Here is a 25,405-nt window from a genome sequence, read left to right as displayed (position 1 = left end):
GCCATGGTTTCTCCAGTCTCTGAAATCAAGGTTGTAGCCAGAGGGTCCAAGCTTGTTGGTATAGCTCTTGGAAGCTTGATGCAGGGGGATTGCTCCAAGTTTGAAGGCAGCCTGAGATACAGAACAAGGACTATCAGGCCAGTTGGGGCTAGAAATCTTGGACCATTTCTTGGGAAAAAACGAAAAGGAGATAGAAATCCTCAAATCAAAGCTAACTCCACTAGATCCTCAGTCAGTCTTATTTTTAGAGGGAAGCCCAGGAAAGTCTACTCCCTTTGTCCTGCACAGTTAGTGTTGGAGACCTGAAGTGCAGCTTAGGATATAGATCCTGGCTCACACAAAACCCTCAAGTGGGGATTCTGTGCTCTGGGCAACAGGGTACAGCTTATCATACCACTTCCACTAGGATGAGGTGCCTGGAAGAGTGGCCGACGAACACTCGGTGGCAGTGAATATCATCTTCTAGAACTGCATCCAAGACTGTGCAGGAGGGCAGGGCCAGCCTCCACCAGGCCCGCCAAGCCCCGCTGCAACAAGGTAATAAAACGCCCCAGGCAAGATCAGCACATAGATACTGATGAGAACAAGATGTTCCGTGCCTGAGTTCCCAGAATGAGTCCCAGCTTTCGGGAGTGTGAAGTAGGAACACACCTACCCTCGTTAAACGCCTGCCCTCCGCCCCGTATCCATTTCCCAACACTGGAGTACAGCTTGCATCTGCAGGGAACCTCCCTTCGAACACCAGCCAGCTGTGGTTCTCCACAGCTGACGCTAGAGGGCAGGCCACTAAAACTTTCCTGTTCTAACTGGCCCACAAGTTCTGGGAGGCAAGGACCACATGCGAAGTAGCTTGTTTTGCTGGACACTCACTGGTTCTTTGTGGAATTCATGCATACTGTGTAAAACCATGACTCCACCCACTCTTTGACTTTTAAAGTACATTTATTTAGTTTAGCCCTTGTTCCTAAGAAGTGGAGGTGAAGGACCAGGGTGTCTAGCTCAGTCTAACTGGGAGAGGATGGATCAACTTTGGGGCAAGTTTACAAAGGAAACAGCAGGCCTCCAGAGGGAACCAATTAATTCCACAAACCAAGAATGCCCTAAAAGTCACACTGTAATAGATTCTGCTGCTATGGCGAGTCTCTCAAAAAATAAAATAAAATAAAAGGCTAGGGGAACATTAAGATGGCTTTGGTGCCTTTAGAGTTTAATTTCTCTCCCCTGCATCCTGCATCCAAACCCAGTAACATCTGACTACTGTGCCCTAGTGCTGTTTCCACTATAAGTCACAACTCAGCCCTGCCCACAGCTACGTTTGCTGTACACTCAGTCTCCACTTGCTGACAGTGTCTCACTATTACCGTCTCTGCCTTGGCGTTCTGGCCACAGTAGCCAGTGTTTATGGAGAAGTTCCCAGTCCTTCCTTGGAGGTCTGCACCAATGTACAAACGGCAAAGCTTGCTGGGAAGGGCCTGCCAGGTCACTGGGCTCCGACCCCCATTGTTCAGCCCACCGGCTTCCCAGGGCTCTTCTCCAAGAGAGCCGGAAACAGGCGCTGGGAGAGCCGGAAACAGGCGCTGGGAGAGCCGCACGATGCAAAATGATTCCGTTCCTGCCCACACAAACACCAGCCCCGAGCGAGCCAAAGCTTTTCCAAAGAAGCATAAGTTTGGTCAGAGTCACTTCTAAGAATCTCCTGGAAAGGAGTCAGCCTGGGACCTGGGGCAGGAAGCGAGCCCATAGAAATGTCAAGGGGGTTATACCCTGGGAAAAGAAACAGGAGCTTTCAACCGCTTTCTGATGAGAAGTTCTGGCTTTTACTGTTCTTTTTATGAATAGTAATTTTTATAATATATATTACAGAGGCAATCTCTGTGGAAACCAGTAAACAATAGAAGTTTAAAAAAAAAATTAGCAATTTTCCCCAAAGTCCAGGATCTTCGCAAGGATAAAGCTGCTGCTAGTTTTGAGCCTTGTAGACAAAGCATCGTTGTAGCTATAACCTCTGCACTGCTGGCCAGAGCATGGAGGGACTAACCAGGCCCAGGACATCAGCTAAAGAGACATCAACAGGGCTTGCGCATCTTCAGTCACGGACAAGTTTCTTTAAAATCAAAATACTTCCGCTTTCTGTATCTGCTTTTCTTGGGGCGTTTCTCAGGTCTCGGACACACTGTCCTGTCTGGTCTTAGAGTGCTATATGAAATAGAAGCTTTTCCTTCCCCTTGTTCTTAAAAGTATCCTGCACTAACACTTCACAACAGAAAGAACACTTAAGTTGGTATTTTCCAGTGGGTTAACATGACAGTTTCAAGGGACTGCTGGCAATTACTTTCTTATAAAAGCTGTAACTTTTATCTAGGTCCTCTGTGTATTAAATGCTCATAGAGTTTTAATATCTATACATACATGCATACACATACCCAGCCCAGAACGGCAGGGGCAAGGCCTGGGATCTGTGTTTTGTATTGTTCCTAAGGCATCTATGACAAACATCTAGAACAGACCTTGAGACAGAGAACACCCACTTGCAGGGTGCTCTGTCTACTTTTAGCAGCTCAGAGACTTAGCCCCTAAAACCATAAATTTCTCCTCCCTTCCAGGACTGATCCGTGTCTCTAAAAATTACTGTGTGGTCTCATCAGCGTCTTAGGAATTCACCAGTGCAAGTCCTTGAGCCCCATCCTGACCTACCTCCTTAGGAATTCTGGAAATGATGGTGGTTTCAGGGACGTGGGATGGAACCTGAAATTTCAGGCACACTATACATGAGCCATCCCCCTGACCTAGGCCCTTCATGTTTGAAGGAACCATTCCAGATGTTTTACAGTAGCTAGCATCTGAGAAATAATTCAGAAAAGTAAGCCGGGCGGTGGTGGCACACACCTTTAGTCCCAGCACTTGGGAGGCAGAGGCAGGCAGATTTCTGAGTTTGAGGCCAGCCTGGTGTACAGAGTGAGTTCTAGGACAGCCAGGGCTACACAGAGAAACCCTGTCTCAAAAAACAAAAAAACAAACAAATAAACAAAAGTAAGACGACGTGATCCCATGTAAGGTAGAACTGAGTTTATTAATGACAGCTTTTATTACAATCACTCAAGAGTGTAAAAAATAAAGGGTGATTAAAATTTAAAACTCACTTGGCCTTGTGTTTTGGCTTTCATTGGATGTGCCACGGGGTAGGGATCTTGCCTGATTCTGAATCAACTGGCCAGATGCAGTTCACTGGAGAATGAGGTAATAAAGAAGACAGAAGTGCCAATCAGAGAGCACAAGAGTCCGCGTTGAAGGACATCACAAGCGACGGCTGTGGTATGGACAGGGGTGAAGTCACGTGACCTCACCTCCCCGTATGGAATGACTATCTCTACCTATAAAAGACACCAATACAAACATGCAGAACCACATACACCCAAACGGTGGAGATGAGACTTTAGAGGTGTGCCTGACCTCCCTGTGAGCAGACTGCTTCCCTCAGCCACGGCAACGCACGAGCTGTGGAAATGGAAAACCGGGGTGCCGTTACTCAGAATGCTGGCTGGCGAATGAGCTCCTGCTATCACAGAGCCTGGGGGCTTCCCGGCAACCCGCCCACTAAAATCTCCCCGTGAGCGCAACATCCAGGGGTTATCTCAAGCTGGGGGAAAATCTGGGGCTAAATTCTACCCTCCCAGTGGGCACGGGGCAGGAGAAGAACCTGAAGGTGGCTTCCCACCTAGCGTCACAGAACCCTGGCCGGGCTTCGGTGTAGCCCCTCAAATATTTGTGCTTTGTTACCACCCTGAGGCTACCTCAGCGAGGACAGAGCTCTGGCCATGCACTATACTAGGCTTGTTTTTTATTTAATATCTGACAAAACTAAAGTTGCAAAAAGGGATAAAAAAAAAAGAAAAGAAAAAGAAAAACCTCATTAAATGCTTTTTGACAGTGTCAACCCCACTTTGGAACTGGGCTTTAAAGCACTCAGTGAGGAGGATGGGGAATGGTAGGAGCGGAGCTAGATGCCGGGAAAGACAGGGAGGCCTCAGGAATACAAAGCCGTGGCTAGGACACCACACCACACCATCCAAGGCTGGATACCTATGACGTAAACACCAATGAACACTCTCAAATGTCTCTCTGAAAAGAACATGGTGGATTTAGGGTCACGGTACATGCAGGTGAAGAGTCTACAAAAATTTACTATTTAAGCTGAATAAGAAACCATTACAGAGGGACTGTGTCATAGCCTTTGCCTTTGGGAGAAAAAAAAAAAAGAACCAAAATAACAACTGATAAAAAGAAATAAAACACAAAACACAGCCCAGAGTATTCCAGAATATCAGAAGAACCCACCCACTGGTCTGGTGAGGTGGGGTGAAGAAGTGTTTAATTAATGTCTCTCGTTAACCTCATTTTCTCCTTGGATGTCACCGAGCTCAGGCTGGCCACTCAGAGGAGACATCAGTCCTGTGGAAATGTGGATCACAGCCTCTGCCACCCTAGCTGGCTGCCAACACCCAGTTCTCTTAAGGGGAAACTCAGGATGGAGAGCAGAAGCTATGAGGTGACCCATTCCACCTCTCTCAGAATCTGAACATAGGGGGCAGCTGTTTTCTTCTCTGGAGGACAGATGCGATGGCTTCTGGAAATGCGCATTTTGAGATTTCAAGACACCCGGCCCTGGGGTGTGGGGGTAAGGGTGCAAGTTTTAACCAAGATGTGGACAGCGCTGTATTCTCCATAAATTCAAGTGCATGCGGTGCCCAGCCCCCCCTTCTCCCCTTCTGGCAGCATCCATCCGTTCACCAATTCACGGCTACAGTAGAGATTCAGGGCACATCGACTCAGCGACTTGCACACTGTTTTGTTTTTCTTTTTCAAAGTTCCGTCTGTGAGCAGCATTTCCCAGTTCTACCCCCACAGAAAGTTAAGTTCTTGGCAGCTCCATTAGGTGAGACTGCAGGCCTCTGCAGCCCGCCATCAGCCGGCCGGCACACAGAGGGTCAGTCATCCAGGGGGGGATCAGTCCAGTGTCTGACAGCAGTGGTTGCAGGGGTCTACCAGCTAGCCCTGACAGCTTCAATGTCACTCACCAAATTCTGTGCCAGGCATATTCCAAAAATCTAAAAAAAGGGAAAGAAAACCAAGTTAGACAGTGGAATTCACATGCTACTGGCTTTTCCTTGGCCGCCGGGTCTGCCCCCTCTCTGCTTGGTAACCTGATTCTTAAATGGATATTCAGGGGATGGAGATGTAGCTCAGTGGGGCCAGCTTGGGGTACATGAGACCTGTTTTTTTTGTTTGTTTGTTTTTAGAAAAATAAAAGAAAAAAAGAGCGGAGAGAGAGAAAATAAAAATCTGTAATTTTAGCATGACTTTATATCTTCAATACTAAATACAGAAGCTGTTCACTTCCCTCAAGCTAACTCTATCCCAGGAGAAGTCATCTCCAAGCCTGCCTCTGGCCTAGATCGCTCTCGTCTCCCTTCTCTCTCTGTGGATCTGCCTGATCTGCACATTTCATGAAAATGGCTTCAGACAACATGTGGTGCCTGTGACTCCTTTCAAGTACCGAAATCATCTCCGGGTTCGTCCACTGATACAGGGAGTGCTCGAATGTGAAAAGCCCACACAGTCTCATGGGTCTGCATACTCAGCCTCCAGCGAGGGGCACTGTTTTGGGAAGTTGTAGGACATTTGGGACGGTAGCCTGGCAAGCAGAAGTGTGTTGCTCGGGACAGCTGTCAAAGGAGTTACCTGTCTCCGAGCTGCTCTGGCCTCTACGCCTTCCCTCACTGTGGGCCCACTCCTCTCAACCGTGGGCCTGAACAAACCTCTCTTCTTCATTTCCTCTGCAGTGTTTCAGTCACAGTGTTATAAACCTTCACGAGCCAACTATGAATTTTCTTTACTTATATGGCACAAATTAAAGAACGTTAGTGAACATTTTTTTTAAATACCTATTCTCGAATCATATTTTTTAAGGTTTATTTATTTTATGTATATGAGTACACCGTAGCTGTACAGATGGTTGTGAGCCTTCATGTGGCTGTTGGGAATTGAATTTTTTTTAGGACCTCTGGTCACTCCGGTCAACACCCTGCTCGTTCCAGTCAACTTCGCTCTCTCAGTCCTTGCCTGCTCCAGCCCAAAGATTTCATTTATTATTATACATAATGTACACTGTAGCTGACTTCAAATACACCAGAAGAGGGCATCAGATCTCATTCTGGGTGGTTGTGAGCCACCATGTGGTTGCTGGGGTTTGAACTCAGGACCTTCGGAAGAGCAGTCAATGCTCTTACCCGCTGAGCCATCTCGCCAGCCCCGTTAGTGAACATTTTATACAAGAAAAAGGAAGTTGATGTAACCTCAGCATGCATGTGCTACCTTCCTGACCAGGGAAGTCACACATGCATGTGAGATGTCAGGCTGAAGCCCAGCTGGGGCTCTTCTCTCACACAGGTTGGTCACAACCCAATCCTTCTACGGATCTCATGGGTTCTGCCAGTCAATAAGCCGTAATGAAGTCGCCCACGCAGACCGGCCTGTCTGGCTAGGGTGCTAACTAATCCATGTAGCACCTGATGTACCTGCCCTGTTTTCTCTGCTGTTTGTCTATGACCTTGTGAGGGAAAGGCTCCACACTTCCCGAGGTCTGCAGCTTCTTCCCTCGCAGCAAGGTCACAGTGGGAGGCTGACTAGGTGCTTCTGAGTCAGGGACTCAGGCTGTGCTGAGAAGTGGGCACCCTCAGGGCACTGTGAAGGCGTGGTGAGCGGCTGATTCAGAGTGCTGACTCAGATGGAAGGGGGTTGGGGGGAGATGTGGTGGGGGATGCCGGCAAGGGATGCAAGTGCTGGGTTCTACACAAAAGCAGCTGCAGAAAGTAACTGGTGACTGGCAAAGAGATACCTGGCCAGTCTGCTCTGCTCTATTTGTTTTGTCTTGCTTGCTTCTGAGGCAGGGTCTCCCTGTATAGTCTAAGCTAGTCTGCTGCCTCTGCTTCTGGCTCCCTGGGGCTGAGACTACAGGCGTGCATGGGACAGCTAGCCCATTTGTGCCTTTTTGATGGTTGAGTACTGACCCTTCCGTAAGGACGTATACCACAGTCTTTAAAAACCCATGGGTGGAGTCTTCAGTGTTTCCAGTCCTTGCTGCTATGTGCACATGTGTGCAAATGCTTTGGTAAATGTCGGTTTTCATTCGTTTTGCATTCGTGGAAAATTGTAAGGTCACATAGAAACTATATATTATCTTCCAAAGAGCTGAGCCATTCCTGTTCCCCACTCTAGGAAGGTGTGGGTGATCTATCCTCCGTCCTCGTGAACATCCACCATCTTTTTGATTCGCAGCCATCCTAGTAGGGGTGCGTGTGCAATGGTTCCCTCACTGTAGCTCTGATGAGTTCTCTGATGGCAAGTGATGTTGCCATCTTGTCACGGGCCATGTCTACCCGTGCTGGAGAAATGTCTGCTAATTACTCTGTTTTGTTTTTTAAGCCAGACCTAACTTGGTAGGTAGCCCAGGCTGGCCTTTTTTCTTGTCTCCTATAAGCCACATATATGTATACATACATACATACATACTACACGCACACATGGATGTGGATGTGTGTGTGTGTGTGTGTGTGTGTGTGTCCTAGGGACTAAGATCCCTTTCAGGTAACTACTCACAAATATTCTCTGCTATCGTGTGAGTACCCTGAATGGCACCATTTTCAGTGTGGAAGTTTTATATTTTGATGAAGTGCCATTATTTCAACTTTGTTTGGCGGTTTTATCATTTTCTTCTGAAACTCTTTGTCCAAGACAAAAAAAAAAAAATCACCAATTTACACCATGCTTTCTTCTAGAATGTCACACCTTGGCATTTTTTTAAAGATTTATTTACGTTACGAATGTGAGTGTACTGTCACTGTCCTTAGACACACCAGAAGAAGGCACTGGATCCCATCACAGACGGTTGTGAGCCACCATGTGGTTGCTGGAAATTGAGCTCAGGACCAAGTAGTCAGTGCTCTTAACCGCTGAGCCATCTCTCCAGCCCACAGCTTTGGCTTTCATAGAGAGAGTTTTGTTTATTTTATACCAAGACAGGGTCTGAGTTTGAAGATCAGGCTGGCTGTGCCCACTTAAGTGACCATCCTGCTGTCTTTTTTTAATGGCTTGCATTACAGGTTTACAGAACACCATACTTAGATTTTGGTCTTTGATCTATTTTAAGTTTATGTTTATACATGCTATGAGATATGTGTCTAAACATCATTGTTTTCTAGACAGAAATTCAGTATTCCTGCACCATTTGTCAAAAAAATTTTTTTAAGTTTTTTTTTTTCCTTTTTAAATGTGTATAAGTGTTTTGCCTACAGGCATGACTATATATCACATGCATAAAGTGTGGATGGGGGGCCAGAAAAGGGTACTGGATCCCTTGGAACGATAGTCAGTTGTTAGCTATCATGTAGGGGCTGGGAATTGAACCCTGGTCCTCTGGAAGAACAGCCAGTCCTCTGAACCACGGAGCTATTTTTTTTCCATCCTTGAAAATTCTTTTTTCCTTCCCCATTGAATACTTTTCCTTTCTTTTCTTTTCTTTTTTTTTTTGGGGGGGGGGGTGTGAGACAGAGTTTCTCTGCATAGCCCTGCTGTCCTGGAACTCATTCTGTAGACCAGGCTGATGTTGAAATCCGCCTGCCTCTGCCTCCCAAGTGCTGGGATTAAAGGTGTGCACCACCACTGCCAGCATCCTATTGAACAGTTTCAATTCCCTTATCAAAGCAAAGCTCACAAAAGTTCTGTCTGTAATCCAATCCCATTTATCAATAATGGCTAACTTGACAAGCTCACAAGACTGCCTTGAACCCCATTACTTTGTAGTATGCTTTAATTAGGAAACCAGAAATCTTCACCCTGCCTTTCTCTTTCATTGTGTTTGACTACTCTGAGCTCTTGTTTTTCCCTGTGAACTCAGGCGCAGCTGGTCGATGACTGAATGAGGAGGTTGGAACTGAGACAGAGAGCACAGAATCTCTGGATCAACTGATGCCACTTGGGCGACACTAAGTTTATAATCTGTGACACAGGGTGACTTCTTATTTACTTAAGATCCCTCCAATTTCCTTCAATCATGTACCCATCTGTGACCCTCCACAGAAAGCATCTTATCAACAGGAAGAGCCAGCTCCCACGACTGTCCTCACTAGCACTTGGGCAAGCTGGTCCAGAGAGACAAAAGACATTCCGCATCCTCGTGCAACTCCACAGGGCTTGGCCTTGCAGCTGAGGGCCTCACTCTGAGTAGCCATGTCTGCCCCAACTGTCACAACACAGTCCGTTAAGCCTCTGCAAACAATGGGATGCCAGATGACAACCTGGGACCTGTCAACCTCACTGTGGTGAGAAGGAGACAAGATTTCCTAACGTATTTCCGGATCTAGACTCAGACCTTCAATAAACACAAGCCCCAAAGTTCCAGGCTGTTCCCAGGCCCTCCAGTGTGTCTCAGAGGCTAAGGCATGGAGGAGACAAAGCAAAGGACTTGGATTGGGGAGGTCTGGGCACCACTGTCTGAGCTAGCACCAAGGACCCACATCTTACCTGTAGCAATGCAATGCCTATGAAAATACCAGCCACAATGGTTAAATTGTCCTGGAGCCACTTCTCAAACTGGGGCACACAGCCTTTCGTGTAGATTACGATCTGTTGGTCAACTTCCTTTACAAGGGAAGAGAGCAGAATGTCACAGATGCAGCCTTGTACGTGGCGCAAATACTCCTCCAAAAAAATCCCTGTGTGCTAAGACACAGGGCGGCTTCCACTTACCGGTTTCTGCCTGGCATCATAGCCACACTGAGTGTTGATGACATCTTCCTGGGGAAGAAAGGGAGAGAAACTGAAACTCGTTCTTGTTCAGCAGAAAGCCCAGCTAAGAATGGACAGGAACTAGAGGACGGTATTAAACATTATTATTAATATTATTTAACAAATATTATTATTAAATGCCATGCACTTATGAAAGCAGCTTCAAAAGTACATAGTAAAACATTGGGGGCCTTAGAATTGAAAGCTGAGACTCTAGCAGGCCCATTATGCTGGTGTGTGTGTGTGTGTGTGTGTGGTGTGTGTGTGTATGTGTGTGTGTGTGTGTGTGTGTGGTATGAGTGCGTGTGTGTGTGGTGTGTATGTGTGTGTGTGTGGTGTGTGTGTGGTGTGTGTGGTATGTGTGTGTGTGGTGTGTGTGTGTGTGTGGGTGTGTGCGCGCGTGTGTGTATACCAGTGCATGGCAAATATGTGCATGTGCCTTTTAATATATAAAATTCTGTCATTTTAAGTTTTTTTTTAAATAAAAAAGCATTATGTTACTAATTACAAAGCAAAACACTGCCCGGCCATGTATCCAACAGGCAGGCTGCCATACCTAGAATCTGGTTGGAAATACTGGTCAAGTGCTTCCTCCCCTCTGGGGTCAGAGTTCATGGCATGAGACAGACCGCCTGACGGATCTGTTGCCTAGTGACTCCTGGAGAGTCTTCTTGTTTATACCATGGACAGTTGATGTAGGACCCAGAAAGAAGACAGGGAGCATGCTGGCCAGTGTACATGCCCAGGTGCCTGAGTTGGTACCATGGATACCAAGCTGGACATCCTGCTGCCGTTTGACCCGCCTCAGAGGAGGAAGACAAGCTGACTAGAAAGGAGTCGCAGGTAGGGTGGCACAGCTCTCAGTGATGCCCAGGCTGTTGCGCCCTCGTGATGCCCAGCCCAGGCTCATGTGCCCTCCACATGGGCAGCCTGCAAGGTCAGCATCCCAACACCCTAGAACCCTAGCCTCATGAGAGCTCCCCATAGCCCCCAACCTTGCAGGAGGGGGAGCCTGTGGGACTCTCCTGCATCCACTGTGCCCCACCATGGGTACAGGGCAGGCTTGTCCGGGAAGGGCAGTAGCCACTCCCCACCAGGGGCATACTAACACTCAGTTCTGGCCTTTCACTTACAAAAAAGACAGTTCATATTTTCATTCTGTGAACCATGCGCACAGTGCAAAGTGTGGCTCTGAGGACAGACTCTACATTTTCTTTCTAAAGTAAATCCGCAAGTGGCAGCTGCTGCGGCCATCCTCACGCCACCCTCTGAGTCACTGTGGCTCCTCAAGCCGCGGTCCCTCCTTGTTATGCCTCAATCCCTCCTTTACTCCTGAGTCCCTTACCGGAAACCAGATGAAAAGAAAAGGCCCACTAAGCCCAAGCTACTGCCGATAGATGGCTCACGCGTCATAAGGAGGGACAAGTGACACCGTTACCTGGCTCTGGCCCCTGTCAGCACTGTTATTTGGGAGAAGTCACCTGTACTCCACGGGGCTTGGTGGGTTTTATTTTCTTCCCCAGAAAGAAAGGGACCTCCCTTTCTGACCTCCGGTGAGTCAACACACCAGGGCTCAGAAGAGGAGACAACATGCACTTCATAAATGAATTCCCGCCATCCTGTCCTGACTGGGAACACTGGAGCGCATCACCCTCCTCTAGGACCTACAGTCAGGCCTGAGCTTGTAAGAAGAGAGTTGTGAGACAGAAATCGCTCTGTCACCACACCCACACCCAGGCTGCGTGCGGGGCACTCAGTAGCCAGCAGTGAGCTGTCGCTCTTACCGCAGGGTCTTTAGTGCAACAGGAGAATGGCACGCCGCATCGCTCTCGGCTTGCGTTGGAATCTGTGCAATTGAAGTAAATATTTAGGTTCCAATCATCAGCTCCAAAAGCCCCACAGCACTGCCACTAGAGCAAACAGGAGAGAGTTAGAAAGGACATCTCGGGCGGAGGTGACCAGCCACCTGCACCCCACCCCCATGGCACCAGCCCCCTGCCAGGTCCAGTACCTCAATAGTTATTTTTAAGTTAAAAGTAACCTAAATGGGGCCTGGAAAACCTTCCAAAGTAATGTTCCTAGAGATGGTTTGGCAAGGGACACTAGGTGGGGACATTAGGCAAGGGCATTGTACAGCAGGGCTCACGATAAATCTGGCCTGGTCATGTGCTTGGATAAACCAGAACATTCTAGAAAGAAAAAATAAGACACTAGCAACAATGGTAACGTAATGAGACATTTCCAGCTGTGCTTACGTTTTGATCTTATTTTAATGGTTCTTAAACAGTTTCACTGAGTTTAAGTGACATCAGATGAACAGTAGACACGTTGATGAGTTCTGACATGTGGCTAACACAATAGAACAGCAGTCACTTCACAGGACAGTCAGGGCTGATGTCCATTGGTACGGTGGTCAAACCACGGGTGAGGCAGACCCACCTCTATCATCCTAGAGGCTTATTTCATTATATTCATCTCTACACTAAATTTTTAAAAAGAACTTATTTTTATGCTCAATTTAGTTCTTCTTTTAAGATTTTTTTTTTAAAGATTTATTTATTTAGGTATGTGAGTACACTGTTGCTCTTTTCAGACACATGAGAAGAGGGCATTGGATCCTATTACAGATGGCTGTGAGCCACCATGTGGTTGCTGGGGATTGAACTCGGGACCTCTGGAAGAGCAGTCAGTGCTCCTTAACCACTGAGCCATCTCTGCAGCCCATAATTCAATTCTTAAATTCAGTTCAATTCAAATCTTAAATGGGGACTGATTATGACCTCCTCCTGTACTGGATTATCTTGGCTTCTTAAGTTAAATAAAACCAATCCTTGGCCATTTTAAGGCTTTCAGGACCAACAGCTACATCAAAATATTTTTAACTCCAGAAGACCAGCATCATATGAAAGAGTCGTGTTGCTAAGTAGAGCAGGCAGCACATGGGAACACGTGTGAACACAGGGGCTGCAGGCTCAGCTGCTCCTCTGGGCTTGGGTTGGACACCACAGGTTTCCCGTAAAGCCTCATCGGCTCTGACATGCCAACTAGTCAGGGAGAATATCCGAGAATATCCGGGAAGCAGAGAACTTGCATCCATTATGACCTAACCGCACAGGAAAATCACCCGAGCAGGTGAAACAGGGCTCAATTTCACACCCGAGGATGCTTGCTCTAGACAGTAGCCCCTGAGTGAAACTAAGACTTCAGCCTAGTGCTGAGCACCTGGAGAAGAATGACCCACCTCAATACCCACTCAGTGTGACGCAGGGTGGCCTTCTTGACTCAAGGTAAAGGTGATCCCAGCACAGCCTATCCAACTTAGACCTGGACCTTGGTCTACTGAGTCTCTGTGTGGTCTCCGATCTTGCTCTAAATATTTAAAGCCATGGACACCACAGGCCAAGGTCACGTGGCTTACTCATTTTTTTCCAGGGCAAGTGTATGAGGACCCGCTAACCTGTAGGCCAGTAACATCCCAGGCCGAAGAGGAGACCATGTGTATCACTAGACTGTCCCAACATCCTTATTTACAAGGCAGTAGGTCAGTTTTATTCTCATTTTACTCTTGGGAAAAGAGTTTAAGTTTCTGTTAGTCCACGGTCAATGAGACAGTGGGTCTCTTGGCTCCTTGAGCATTTTGAGTGACATGCCATTTGCCTGTTTACAGTACGGGAACAGTCAGTCACACAGTCATGTTCAGACACCTGTGTGGCAGGCACGGCCCGCTTATCTTCTAAACTTTTGGTTTGGACTACAAACATGTGGTGTCTGGACGGGCACATCTGAGGAACGTTACAAACAAATGCCCTGCTAATTATGATATCATGAGCTACAGGGGAAGGCGCAAGGAAAACTCAGATTTAATCAAATAAAACTCTAAACATATATAAAAGCAGTTTTCTTCAAAGGTTGACAAGGGGACTGCGTGGTGATCTACTTTTTGCTTAAGAGCTGTATCTTCCTCTAATTTAACACCAGTTGGAACAAGTGAAATCAGAATGTTTCTCTTTAAGATACAAACAGGAGCCGTGGAGCAAGGAAAAGGAAAACAAACAAACAAACAAACAAACAAACAAGGAAACAGCCAGAAGCTAGGCAGAGAAGTCAGCTGGACGTCTCCAGCTGGCAAAGATGCACAAGGCATTATGGGAGAGGATGCTGCTACTTAGAACTTACATATTCCTGCGTGAAGTCTATGAGGTTCTGTAGATCAATGTCATCTCTGTAGGCTCTGATGTTGTTGTTAATAAAGAAATACAGCTGGTCTTTGATCCAGTCTTTGAAAACAAATGCTAACACCCCAGCCGTGAGTTCCAGGAAGAAAATAATCCCCAGGAACACAGAAAACTAAGACAAAAGAAACACACAACAGGGAACGGGTTACAAGGCCTTAGATCACAGGGACCGAGGAGCTTCTCTCTGAAAGGCACTGTAATTACATTCAGTTGCTACACATCTCCAAACTGGGGCCTTCTGATTCTTAAGGTTCGTTAATGGAATACTACACTCCAAGAAAGGACTTTTAAAAAGTAAAGATCACTTCATAATCACATTTTGGAGTCTCTGGTATTCCATTTGATAATTAACCAACAAAGCCCAAATCAAGCATTGAGTAATAGGAATTTCTCATTAGATCCACATTAAGGCCTAATGAATTGCTCGTGATTAATGTACTGCCAGACGCGTGAACCATGTTCTGTCTGACCTCCAGGAAGCCTCTTTCCTAACTTGAAAGGTAGACTAGCTCATGTCTCATAATCACATGTCTGTCCCCGGCACCCGTGGCTTGATTCTGCACACACTATATTATCGTGCTGGAGTCACAGTCTCAACACCTCCCGCCACCTCCCAAGCCCTGTGAAATAGATCTGCTCATCTTAAAAGAGGTCAGCGGGGGAAGTAGGAGGGGCTGTGGCTGAGGCAAGAAAACAGTTTCCAATCCTGGAAATGAAACTGTGAGCTCTCTCTTTCCTCCTGCCTGGGAAACACCAACGCCCGGAAACACTTTAAATAACACCACAGTGCAATCCAAAGGGACTTCTGGCTAAGGCAGATAACGAGGTATAAAGGCTAGAGAGCACGAGGCCCTGGGATAACTTCCTCAGAACCCTGGGGAAATTTCCCTTCCACCCAGACACTTCAAAGAGACTCATTTCAGTCATCCTGGCTGCCGGCTCTGCCCACCGCCATTTCCACACCTCCTTCCTCCCCACATCTTTACCCTCGGGCAAAGTGTTTTGTGATCTTGAGGTGCAAAATTTGGGGCCTGTGGTGGGTGGACAGTGGGGTGTGGCCATTCACAGGGCATGGAGTGACAGGTGCGTTTTTTTGTGGGGGAGTGAGAGGAGAGACCCAGAAGGACCAAACCAGTGCCTGACAATCTAGGATGCTGATGCTGAGGCACAAACTCCACTTCCAAGCTCCCCTGGGGGCTCCTGTTTATCTTTCCTCAGTGAGGACATAAAATGTAAAGTTCTTTTTTACCGGCAGTACCAATAATTTGCCCCTGGAAATAAAATATTAAGTTCTTAATTATGAGTGGTACCAATAATTTCAAATTACATTTTTCTTAGAAAAGAGAAGATTGGTATTTGTGTCCCCTGCAACACCCTTACCTGTACTGGGTCCCACCCCGAACATGGACACGTACAGTCCTCACCCCACAGAAAGAACAGAAGCTGAGCCGGCATGCATGTACGTAAAAGAGCTAGGCTGTCACAGGGACTGTAGATTTCTGCTCTCACCCCCACAAAGGACAGAGACGCTCACTCTCCAGTTGCCCTGCGAAATTCTCTCAAGTTACATGATATACATATCAAATATTGAGTCCAAACTCAATTATCAAATATTTGGCAGAGGCCTACATGCCCGGCTCTGTGAGCTAATGCCCCTACTTCCAAAGGTGCAGAAAGTGACCCGAAGCTTTGTTTGATGGTATCGGTCATGGAAATGCCACTTCTACTCCACAGCCCTGCCTCTTGGATTTTCCCCAGAAAGTCTCCTTGTCTTAGGACAATCTGATCCTTGAGGTTGCTTGGAGGCACGGTGACATTGTTTTCTCCTTACCTCACAGTCCCCGCTCACAGAGACTTCTAGGCTAGTTTCTATTGTTAGTTCTAAATAAAGAAAGGCCATTTAAATAGTCTCCAAGACGGAAAGCTAAGAACATGATTCTTTCCAAATCTAACATGGGACTTTAGGAAGGGGATTACTATAATAAGTAAAACCTTGTTCAAGGGAAACATATTAAAGGGACCTCGGATTTGGAAGCACAGAGATTTCAAACTGCTAGGCTGTGCGGCAGATAATGGGTCACAGCAAAGCTGAGTGAAACCAGGTTCGAGATGCCACATAAGACTGGCAGATCATGATCAGGGACAAATACCCTTTGGAGGGACTCCATCAGTCTTTGACTCAGTGAAGAGAGGGGAGAAAAGAAGGGAGAGATCACACAAGCTTGAGTAGAAAGGGGCCAATCTGGAAGATAAGGCAACTCTAGCCTTAAAGCATGGAAAACTAGCCACTCCCATGCTCAGGAAAAGGATGCTACATCTGAGAGCAATGACCCCCAGGTCTTCCATATAGGTGTGAGCCTATATGTGTGAGATTCAGGATTACAGCCTCCAAGGCTTTCGGGGAGCCAGAGAACATTCTAGAAGACACAGTGGAGTCAGAGAGTCACACACTGTGTGGCTGTTCAGACTCATTCTAAGACAGGCTCTGGTGCGAATGGCTCTAATAAGAGGCACAGCCAACAAAGTTGTTCTCTACAAATTCCCCTGTCCTCCCTCATCATGGGAAGGTGGGCCCTTCTGATCCTGTCTCTGCTCTTGAAGAGCAGAGTGAATACTTTTTCTACAGAAATCATTAGAATGTCAACCTCCACACACAATGAGGCAAAACTCAATTCATACAAGTATCTGGCAGAAACTGACGGGCTCTGGGCCCTGTGAGCTAACTCCTCACTTTCCAAAGGTAGAGAAAGCAACCCGAGTGAGATCAGCTAACAAGGAAGCTGTGTTTGTATTTCACATTGCTCATTCTTCTGACTTCAGATACAGATGTGTAGCCCATGCCACTGTCTCTGTTGGAAAGGAGCCCCAAAGGGAAGGCTTTCATTGCCCATTCTCTACTTTGCCCCGAAACTTCACACCTCCTGCTAAAGTCCCCCCTCTACAAACAAAGGACTTTCACCTTTACTGTCTCACCATGTTTATTCAAAATGCGCAGGCTGGACAGGATCTAGAAGCTGGGCCAGTGCCTTCTTTCCCTAGGCTATTATCTATCTGTATAGCTTTCTATTTACAATATTCACCACCAACACGTGCACGTACAACACCTCCCCCACATACACATACACCACATACATCTCATTCCTTCCTAAAACTACTTTAGGGACTGAGGTCAAGTGTGTTGCATATATGTACAAAGTCTCCATGCATGGCAAGACAGGGTGGTATTTATACTGCCTAAGAGGCATGTCTAGGGCAAGGAAAGAGTGGGCAGCATTGGAGAGCTCTCTTGAAATAAAGGTGGCCTGGGCTGTATTTTTTTGCCCTGGTCTTTGGTATGCTTGCTACCCTGCCTTCAATTAAGACTGTCATCTTGGCATAAGAGAAGAGTCTGGATCTCAAACTGAGAGCGGGGTTTGCAATACGTACAAACTTGAGAAGGAAGGTGTTTTCCCGAAGTGCTCCGATGCACCCTGCGAACCCCAGAATGAACATCACTCCTCCCACCACGAGGAAAAGCCACACTGGGTCAAAGCCACCGAGGTCGGTGATGGACGAGATGTTGGAGAGGACACCCTGGAGAAGAAGAAGAAGAAAAAAAAAGCATGTGAGAATTCAGGACACAAAGCCAAGCTGCCAGCAAGTGCCATTCCCTCCCAAAGGACTCCTTCAGCAGTCATCTGGCAATCTGGGTTGACTGTAGTGAAGAGACCAGGTAAGTGAAGAGGGAGGGGGAAAAGGAACAGGAAAAGGAGAAGTACAAAGGGAAAGACTGGAGGACTGGGATGGAGGCAGGGAGGAAGGGAAGGAAGGGGGGAGAAGGAGGGAGGGAGGGAAAGAATGGGTAGAGGGATGGAGGGAGGGAAGGAAAAAGGGAGGGAGGATAATAGATTTCTTTCCAAGGACCAACCATGCTTGTATTTTTGGTAAAATGATAAATAGCCAACCAACAATAATAAAAACACTGTCGTCAGGCTCTGGGTGGAGAAAATATAGCTGGTGTCTTTGCTTCAGTGCTCTCAAATGCACAATGTTTCCAGCAAAACAAATACACAAACAACAAATACACTGCCTTGGACAGAAAGAATCATTTCAAGTCATCCAGGGCCACTGGCAAGCCACTTGGCATGTCTCCAGATATAAGGAGGAATGAGGAGCTAGGAGCTTGAGAATGACCATTGCAGGCTTGGCTGCAAGTGCCCACAGCCCCCCCCCCAAGGTGAACCGCTCCCCCAGACTCCACCCTTGAGTTTCACAGGCAGCCCCATCAGGTTCAGGTTCCGAAGATCTCACAGGTCTGCTCATGTTGGAGCATTGGAGGCATTAGCTACACTGCAGAGGCTGAGATTAACAACAAATAAAAGCCATTCCCTTACTTTCAATTCCTTTATTCTTCTACTACATAAGGAATCCAAAGTGATTCTATTTCTCCACAAGCAATACCCGTTTAAAAGAACTCTTTTCTGAAGTGGGAGAACATGTGAAAGCCTGCCAGAAATTATGAGATTGTTTCTCTAAAATGTAATGTACATATTCGGATTTGGTCTATGGAGGCCAGTGACAGTGTTTTGGGAATTGAAAATCTGAAATACCCAGAATCATTACTATTTGATTTTCCTATTAAATTTTTTGAAACCTCAAATCAAATCAGTTAATTGAAGTATGGCTTGCCATCCAATCTAAAAACTATAATGAATATTTCTTACACAGCTCAGCCACAACCTGGAACAGGGCTGATGCATCTGATTTTGGATGAGGAAAATCTAAGATGGAGCAGTTTGGTGACGGGCTGAAGGTCATGGGTTATTTTAGAACTGGAGCAGATGTCTATCTTAGCACTTCCTGATCAAGCAGGCCACGCAGTTGCCTCCATGTGCTTCCCAGGCAGTGCCAATCAAACCGGAGTGTAGGAGTTTTAACTTTCAATCCATTTGAAAGTTGTTGAAACATTTGGGGAAGAGCATTTTAGGACTTTTGAGTTGTTTCTTTTCAGGGGTGTCAACTTAAAAACAACAAAATGTGTTTGAAAAAAAGCTACAACACTGAAGTATAACATTTTAACTTAGTAGAAATGATGGAGGCCTTAAATAAAGTCAGAGAGGTAGGTTGGGCAGTTTCAAAGCAGGGAGAAGGAGCGTGTGTGCCAGGATGTGCTGCACCGTTCAGGGGATGGCACAGACCCATGGCTAGGCCTAGTCTTGTCTTTAGGCTTAGAACTTGGACGTTTATCCTGGGTGGGGAAAACAGAACAGAAAACACACAATCAAGCAAATCTGCACTTACACAAACGATGCAGAGAAAAATGTTGCCAAATAAATCAAATAGAATGTAGCCGGTGGTTATCAAGGCCCAGCACGGGAAGGAGGGCAGCCCCTTGGCTTGCCACACATGTGAAAGTCTTCACACCTTGTTCTGTCAGTGGCCAAGCAGGCTTTGAGTGCACATCTTGCAATTTGAAAAGTTCCCTATTGGAGCAGTATTGACTTGCTTGGTATGAAAGACAAAGAGACGAGGGGGAGAGGGAGGGGGAGAGGGAAACTTGTTTCTTTTTCCTCACAATTTGTTAATTAAATATTTTAAATCGATGCATCAGAACTGCACATGTTACTGGGGAGGTACAATGTAGCACCTCAATAGGCGGCTACAGTGTGTGATGATCAGACTGAAGTAATTAGTCTAATATCAACCTTGGATATTTGTCATTCCTACTCAGCAGTTTTCAGTGTATTAAGTAAGCATTTACAGTGTCTCTATGTGTGCATATGTGCATTGTATGTGTATATATGTGCAGTGGTGTGTGTGTGTGTGTGTGTACACCAGAGGTAAACCAGAGGCTGTTTGTTATTTTTCAGGCAACATCCTCTTGATTTATTTTTTAATTTTATTTATCTTCTTGAGACAAGCTTTCCTCACTGGAGCATGGGGCTGGATGATTAGCCTGGCTTGTCTGGGCCAAAAGCCCCAGGGTTCTGTTTGTCTCCAACTCCCCAGCTCTGGATTACAAACAGAAGCCACAACCAGCTTCTTGCACAGATGCCAAGGGTGGGATGCTGAGGTCCTCGTGTTTGTCCACCGAGCATCACACTCACTGAGCTATCTTCCCAGCCCTAGTGCTTGTCCACCGAGCATCACACTCACTGAGCTATCTTCCCAGCCCTAGTGCTTGTCCACTGAGCATCGCACTCACTGAGCTATCTTCCCAGCCCTAGTGCTTGTCCACTGAGCATCGCACTCACTGAGCTATCTTCCCAGCCCTAGTGCTTGTCCACCGAGCATCGCACTCACTGAGCTATCTTCCCAGCCCTAGTGCTTGTCCACTGAGCATTGCACTCACTGAGCTATCTTCCCAGCCCTAGTAGGTTTTTAAGTTGTATTTTGTTACATAAGGCAAGTATAACTACATAATGTACTTTGAACTAGAATTCCACCTCCGACTCCCAGTCCTGCTGACCTCCTCTTCCTGGTTCTCCCCCATCCCTCTAGTCCTCTCAGTTTCCCTAGACAGTTTGACCTTCACTTTCACATCATCTGTACACACATGATTTTAGGTATGTATAATGTCTAATACCCATAAGCGAGAGAAAACATTGGAACTTGTCATTCTGAGGCTGAACTCATTTGCCTAACTGGATGATCCCCATCGCTCATTTCCTGCAAAGGACAGTTTCATTATTCTTCATGGATGAAAGCAATCCATTGTGTGTATGCACGGCATTTTCTTTATCCATTTCTGTACTGGTCGGCTTGGTTCCATGCCTTAGTTATGGAGAACAGTGCTGTGCAAGTGTCCTTGTCCTGTGTGGATCGGACAGGCAGACAGTTAAGGCATATGGTGGGTCTCATTTTTGTCTTTTGAGGACACGCCACACTGAGTCTCAGTGATCTGATTAGTTCATATCCCACCAGCATGGCATATGAGTTCTCCTTTGTTCCCATACAAACCACTGTCTGGTATTGTTGACTGCTATTCTGATGGGATCTCAATCTAGCTATTATTTACGGTTCTCTGATGGCCAGTTGAACCATTTTTTCATGTTTATTGGCCATTTGCACTTCCTCTTTGATCACTGTCTGTCCACTAACCCATTTACTTTTTGGTTCATTTGGCATTTTCTATTTCTCTGTATATTCCAGAGCTTAGTCCTCTTTTGAATGGCAACAATTCTCTCCCATTTTGCTTTCACTCTCTGGAACTTTCTTTCGCTCTGCTGTTCCCTTAGCTGTGCAGAACTTTGGTCATTTCATGAAATCTCATCTGTCAACTGCTTTCTGAGTCCTTACTGCTTCCTGGGTGTTGGTGGATGTCAATATTTTTTTAAGATTTTTTTTTTTATTTTACATGGGTATATATGCACACCGGTGGGCGGGCACCTGATGAGACCAGGAGTCAGAGCCCCCGGGGCTAGAGCTGCCATGTGTGGGTGCTGAGAACCAAACCCCAGTCCTTTAGAAAGAACAGCAAGCACCCTTGACCACTAAGCCGCCTCCCCCAGCCCATGCCAACATCTGCAAATTATTTTCTCCCCCATTGGTTTCCGAGTTTGGGGGGCTTATGCTAAGGTCTTGGATCCATTTGGAATGAATGTTTTATGCACAGCAAGAGATAAGGATCTAGCTTCAGTCTTCCACCACTTGTTAAAAAGACTCTTTTCTCCGCTGCATAGTACTAAAATCTTGTCAAGACTTCCAGCAGCTGCGACTGCACGCCTTTACACCAGCTCCTCTATTCTGTTCAACTGATCTAGGTGTCTATTTCTGTGCAGTACCACGCTGTTTTGTTACTACAGCTCCGACGTCCCTGAAATAGGCTATGAATCAACTTGAAATTGTTCTTTTTTTCTGAAGATTATATTGTCTATCTGAGATCTTCTGTGCTTCCAGATGACTTTAAATTTTTTTCTTCTATTTCTGAGAAAAATAGTGTTGGAATTTTGACAGTTATTGAACTGAGTTTTGGCGATTGCTTCTGGTAGCGTATTCACAATATTAACATTTCCAATCCATGAGCATGGGAGGTCTCTCCATCTTTCTTTGGGGTGTTAAAGTTCTCCCGGTAGAGGCCTTTCACTGCCTTGGTTACGTTTACTCTTGGTACTTGTTTGGGTGACTGGGAATAAGGCTATTTCCCTGTCTACCCTCTCAGGACATTTGCCATAGCACACAGGAAGGCAGCCGATGTTCTACGTGAATTTTGTGTCCCGTTACTTTGATGGAAGTCATCAGCATCAGCTCTGAGTTTTCTGACAGAGTTTTCAGAGCCTCTCGTATATAGATTATTAGATCAGCTGTAAATAAGGGAAACTGATTTCCTGTTTGGATTTCTCTATCTTATTGCTCTAGCTAAGACTTTTAAGTACTATATTTAACAGAGTGAGAAGTGTGTGTGTTGGGGGCGGGGGTGGAGCCTGAGGAGAGAGCTCAGTGAACAAGTGCTCACTCTGCAAAGTGGAAGGATCTGGAGCTCTCTGGCATGCACAGAAAAGCCAGGTGTAGTGGTTATGTGACTCTAATTCCAAAATGGGAGTGGGGGTCGTGGGAACAAGTAGATCCTGGGGCTTGGTGGCCAGATTGACTGCAAAGATAAGCTGCTAATTTCTGAGTGTACATACTTGTAGCTATGAACGAACCTCCTAGGTTAGGACTGCTTTTATAGTATCTTCCTCCAAGAGTGTGTTGTTCGGTCTCCACAGCTCTGTCCACTCTGCAGTTCTTCTTGCTGTTCATTGCCAGCCTTATCCCATTGGGGTCAGACAGTATACAACTGTTCCTGGAGCATGGGCGAAGGATGTGAGCTGTTCCGCAGATGTCTCTCAGGTCCATTTGATCTGGGTCGTTTACCTTCGACGTTTCTGGGGTTTGTTGGACTTCCCGCTGGCAAGAGTAGGGTGCTGACATTACCCACGATGATGGGGTTGAGGTTAATCTGTCTCTTTGAATCGGACAATGTTTCATTTCTATAAAATTAGGTACACACACATCTGGTGCACACGTGTTTCAAATTGTGATTTTTCTTTTAATCAGTACTAAGTAACTCTCTTTATCTCTCCCACCTAAGTAGTTTAAAGTCTATCTTGTCAGACATTTCTGATATACCCTGATTTCTTTCTAGTTCCACAGGGTAAAAAACCTTTCATCTTCACGTTTTTGTCTCTGATGGTAAAGTATGTTTCTTGGGACAACAAACAGATGCTTGTTTGAGAGAGAGAGAGAGAGAGAAAGAGAGAGAGAGAGAGAGAGAGAGAGAGAGAGAGTCTGTGTGACACACGTGTGTATGAGTCTGCACCTGTGTTTATGGACCAGAGTGTTGAACTTCAATCACGCTCCACCTTGGTCTTTGAGAACTGCCTCTCACTGAACATGGGGCTCATACATGCTGCTAGACTGGCTGGCCGACAAGCCCTAAGGTTACATCATCTCTGCCTCCCTAGTGTTAAGTATAGCTGCATGCTCCTACATCCAGTTTTCCTATGTGACTTCTGGAACCACGAGGTGAGAGTTTAGCTAGGCCCTGGGTTTGCCGTCCCTACTGCCTACTTCCATACAGAGATCTCACCTGGCTTGACAGGTATACAATTACTGTCTTTTTAAGTTTTATTTTAAAAATTAGATTGACTTGTTCTGTACATGAGTGATTTGGCTGCATGTCTGGATACCACATGCATGCCTAATACCCATGGAGGTCAGAAGACGGTGTCAGAGACCTGGAACTGGAGTTACAAGTGGTTGGGAGCTGCCGGGTAGGTGCTGGGAACTGAACACAGGACAGTTCCCAGAAAGAGCAACAAGTGCTCTTAACCACGGAGTCATCTCTCCAGCCACTTACCATGAAACACAGACACACACACACACACACACACACACACACACACACACACATACATATCAAGGAAAATCCACCACAGATTTTTGGGTATGTCTTCTCTTCTTCCTGCTTTTTCCATGTTTCCTCAATTGCTCTTTCTCTAAGCACTGCCCCCAGCTCATATGTTCTTGAAATTTCTACAGCTGTCCCAGGCTAGCTTTAGCTTACGATGCTCCTGCTTCAGCTTCCTGAGTACTGGGATTGTCAGTGTGGACTACCACACTCGGATAAGTTCCACCCTAAACAGCCATTGGTAGCCCAGACGTCCCCCAGCAATGGACATTGAATGCTTCCCTCAGTGGGATAATGTGAAGGGGCTGAAGAGATGGCTCGGTGGTTAGCCCGTGCTATTCTTGCAAAGCACCCAGCACCTGTGTGGTGCTCACAATCATCCATAATTCTAGTCCCAGGGAATCCAATTTCCTCATTTGACTTCTGAGGGCACCAGGCATCGTGCATGCGGCAAACAGACATACACGCATGAAACACACTCGCACATCTGAAATAATCTTTCTTTGTTTAAAGCATACTGTAAACAACCTCTGTGAATATACGCTAGGAAGGATTCCCAAATGGGTAGGAAGTTAGTTCTTAATGACCTACAGGCTCTTTCCAACTTAGGATTCTTCTAGGATTTCATTAATTAAAAAAAAAATAAAAATAAAACTGGGCTTTTTATCTGTGACTCATATTCACGTGTGAGTGAAGCTCAGAGTGTTCTCAAACACTCCGGGATCCATGGGCGGACATAAAAAGCTTAGTCGATAACAGAACAATTATCTAGGTGGCTCTGCCAAAGCCAACAAACATGCTACAAATGAAATACTAAGATAAAATTCTTCCCTGAAAGGAAAAAAAAATAATAGAGATCCCAACCAGTGCGCTAGCAGATTCCTCGCTCCTGTCCGCTTGGCTTTACTTTGAGGATAACTTGGCTTCTCAGAGCAGCTCATTTGAATACTCCCCTAGCCTGCAGGGACACTTTTAATTGAGGGGCTTTCAACTGTTTCCATGGAAACAATGATAATTTGAGGGCCTAGTTTCCTTATCTAATTCTAAATTCCAGAAAAAGACAGTGCTGGAGACAGACAGGTACCCCGGAGTGCTGGGGGCTCTGTGCAGCACAGAGAGGAGCCCCCTGAAGACTTTACTTTTGATGGGTTCAGAACACACCCAAGTTGTTATCAGTTGTAAATTAATTCAGACTTCTTTTTTCCCAGAGTGGGGGAAAAAAAACAAAAAAACATATACCATAGGAATAGATGAGCTTACATGCACTGCCATTGTGGTGGCACATGCTTATAGTTCCAGCATTCAGGGCGAAAGCAAGACATCTTAAGTTGGAGACCAGCCTGGGCTAGAGACTCTGAAACTAGCCTGGGGCTATGCATACACACACGCACACACACACACACAGAGAGAGAGAGAGAAAGAGAGAGAGAGAGAGAGAAAGAGAGAGAGAGAGAGA

General features: G+C 46.2%; 1 protein-coding gene across 4 annotated transcripts in view; it reads right to left on the bottom strand.

Moving 5' to 3' along the window:
• Nucleotides 1-3,044: 3,044 nt before the first annotated feature.
• The window catches only part of Tspan5 (tetraspanin 5), a 166,444-nt gene continuing 144,083 nt past the window's right edge, over nt 3,045-25,405 (bottom strand). For 3 of the 4 annotated variants that reach the window (XM_031375652.1, XM_031375653.1, XM_031375655.1), the window contains exons 3-8: nt 17,505-17,651; nt 14,020-14,190; nt 11,628-11,753; nt 9,805-9,852; nt 9,580-9,696; nt 3,045-5,105 (exon numbers count right to left, since the gene is read on the bottom strand). In XM_031375652.1, coding sequence (XP_031231512.1) covers nt 5,040-5,105; nt 9,580-9,696; nt 9,805-9,852; nt 11,628-11,753; nt 14,020-14,190; nt 17,505-17,651 — 675 coding nt within the window. In that variant the 3' untranslated portion in view covers nt 3,045-5,039. The remainder of the gene's footprint in view (nt 5,106-9,579; nt 9,697-9,804; nt 9,853-11,627; nt 11,754-14,019; nt 14,191-17,504; nt 17,652-25,405) is intronic. The other variant, XR_004119853.1, reaches the window with a different exon arrangement.

Source organism: Mastomys coucha, unplaced genomic scaffold (genome assembly GCF_008632895.1).
Source record: "Mastomys coucha isolate ucsf_1 unplaced genomic scaffold, UCSF_Mcou_1 pScaffold16, whole genome shotgun sequence".
Lineage (NCBI taxonomy): Eukaryota > Metazoa > Chordata > Mammalia > Rodentia > Muridae > Mastomys > Mastomys coucha.
This window is presented reverse-complemented; position numbering and strand designations above follow the sequence as displayed.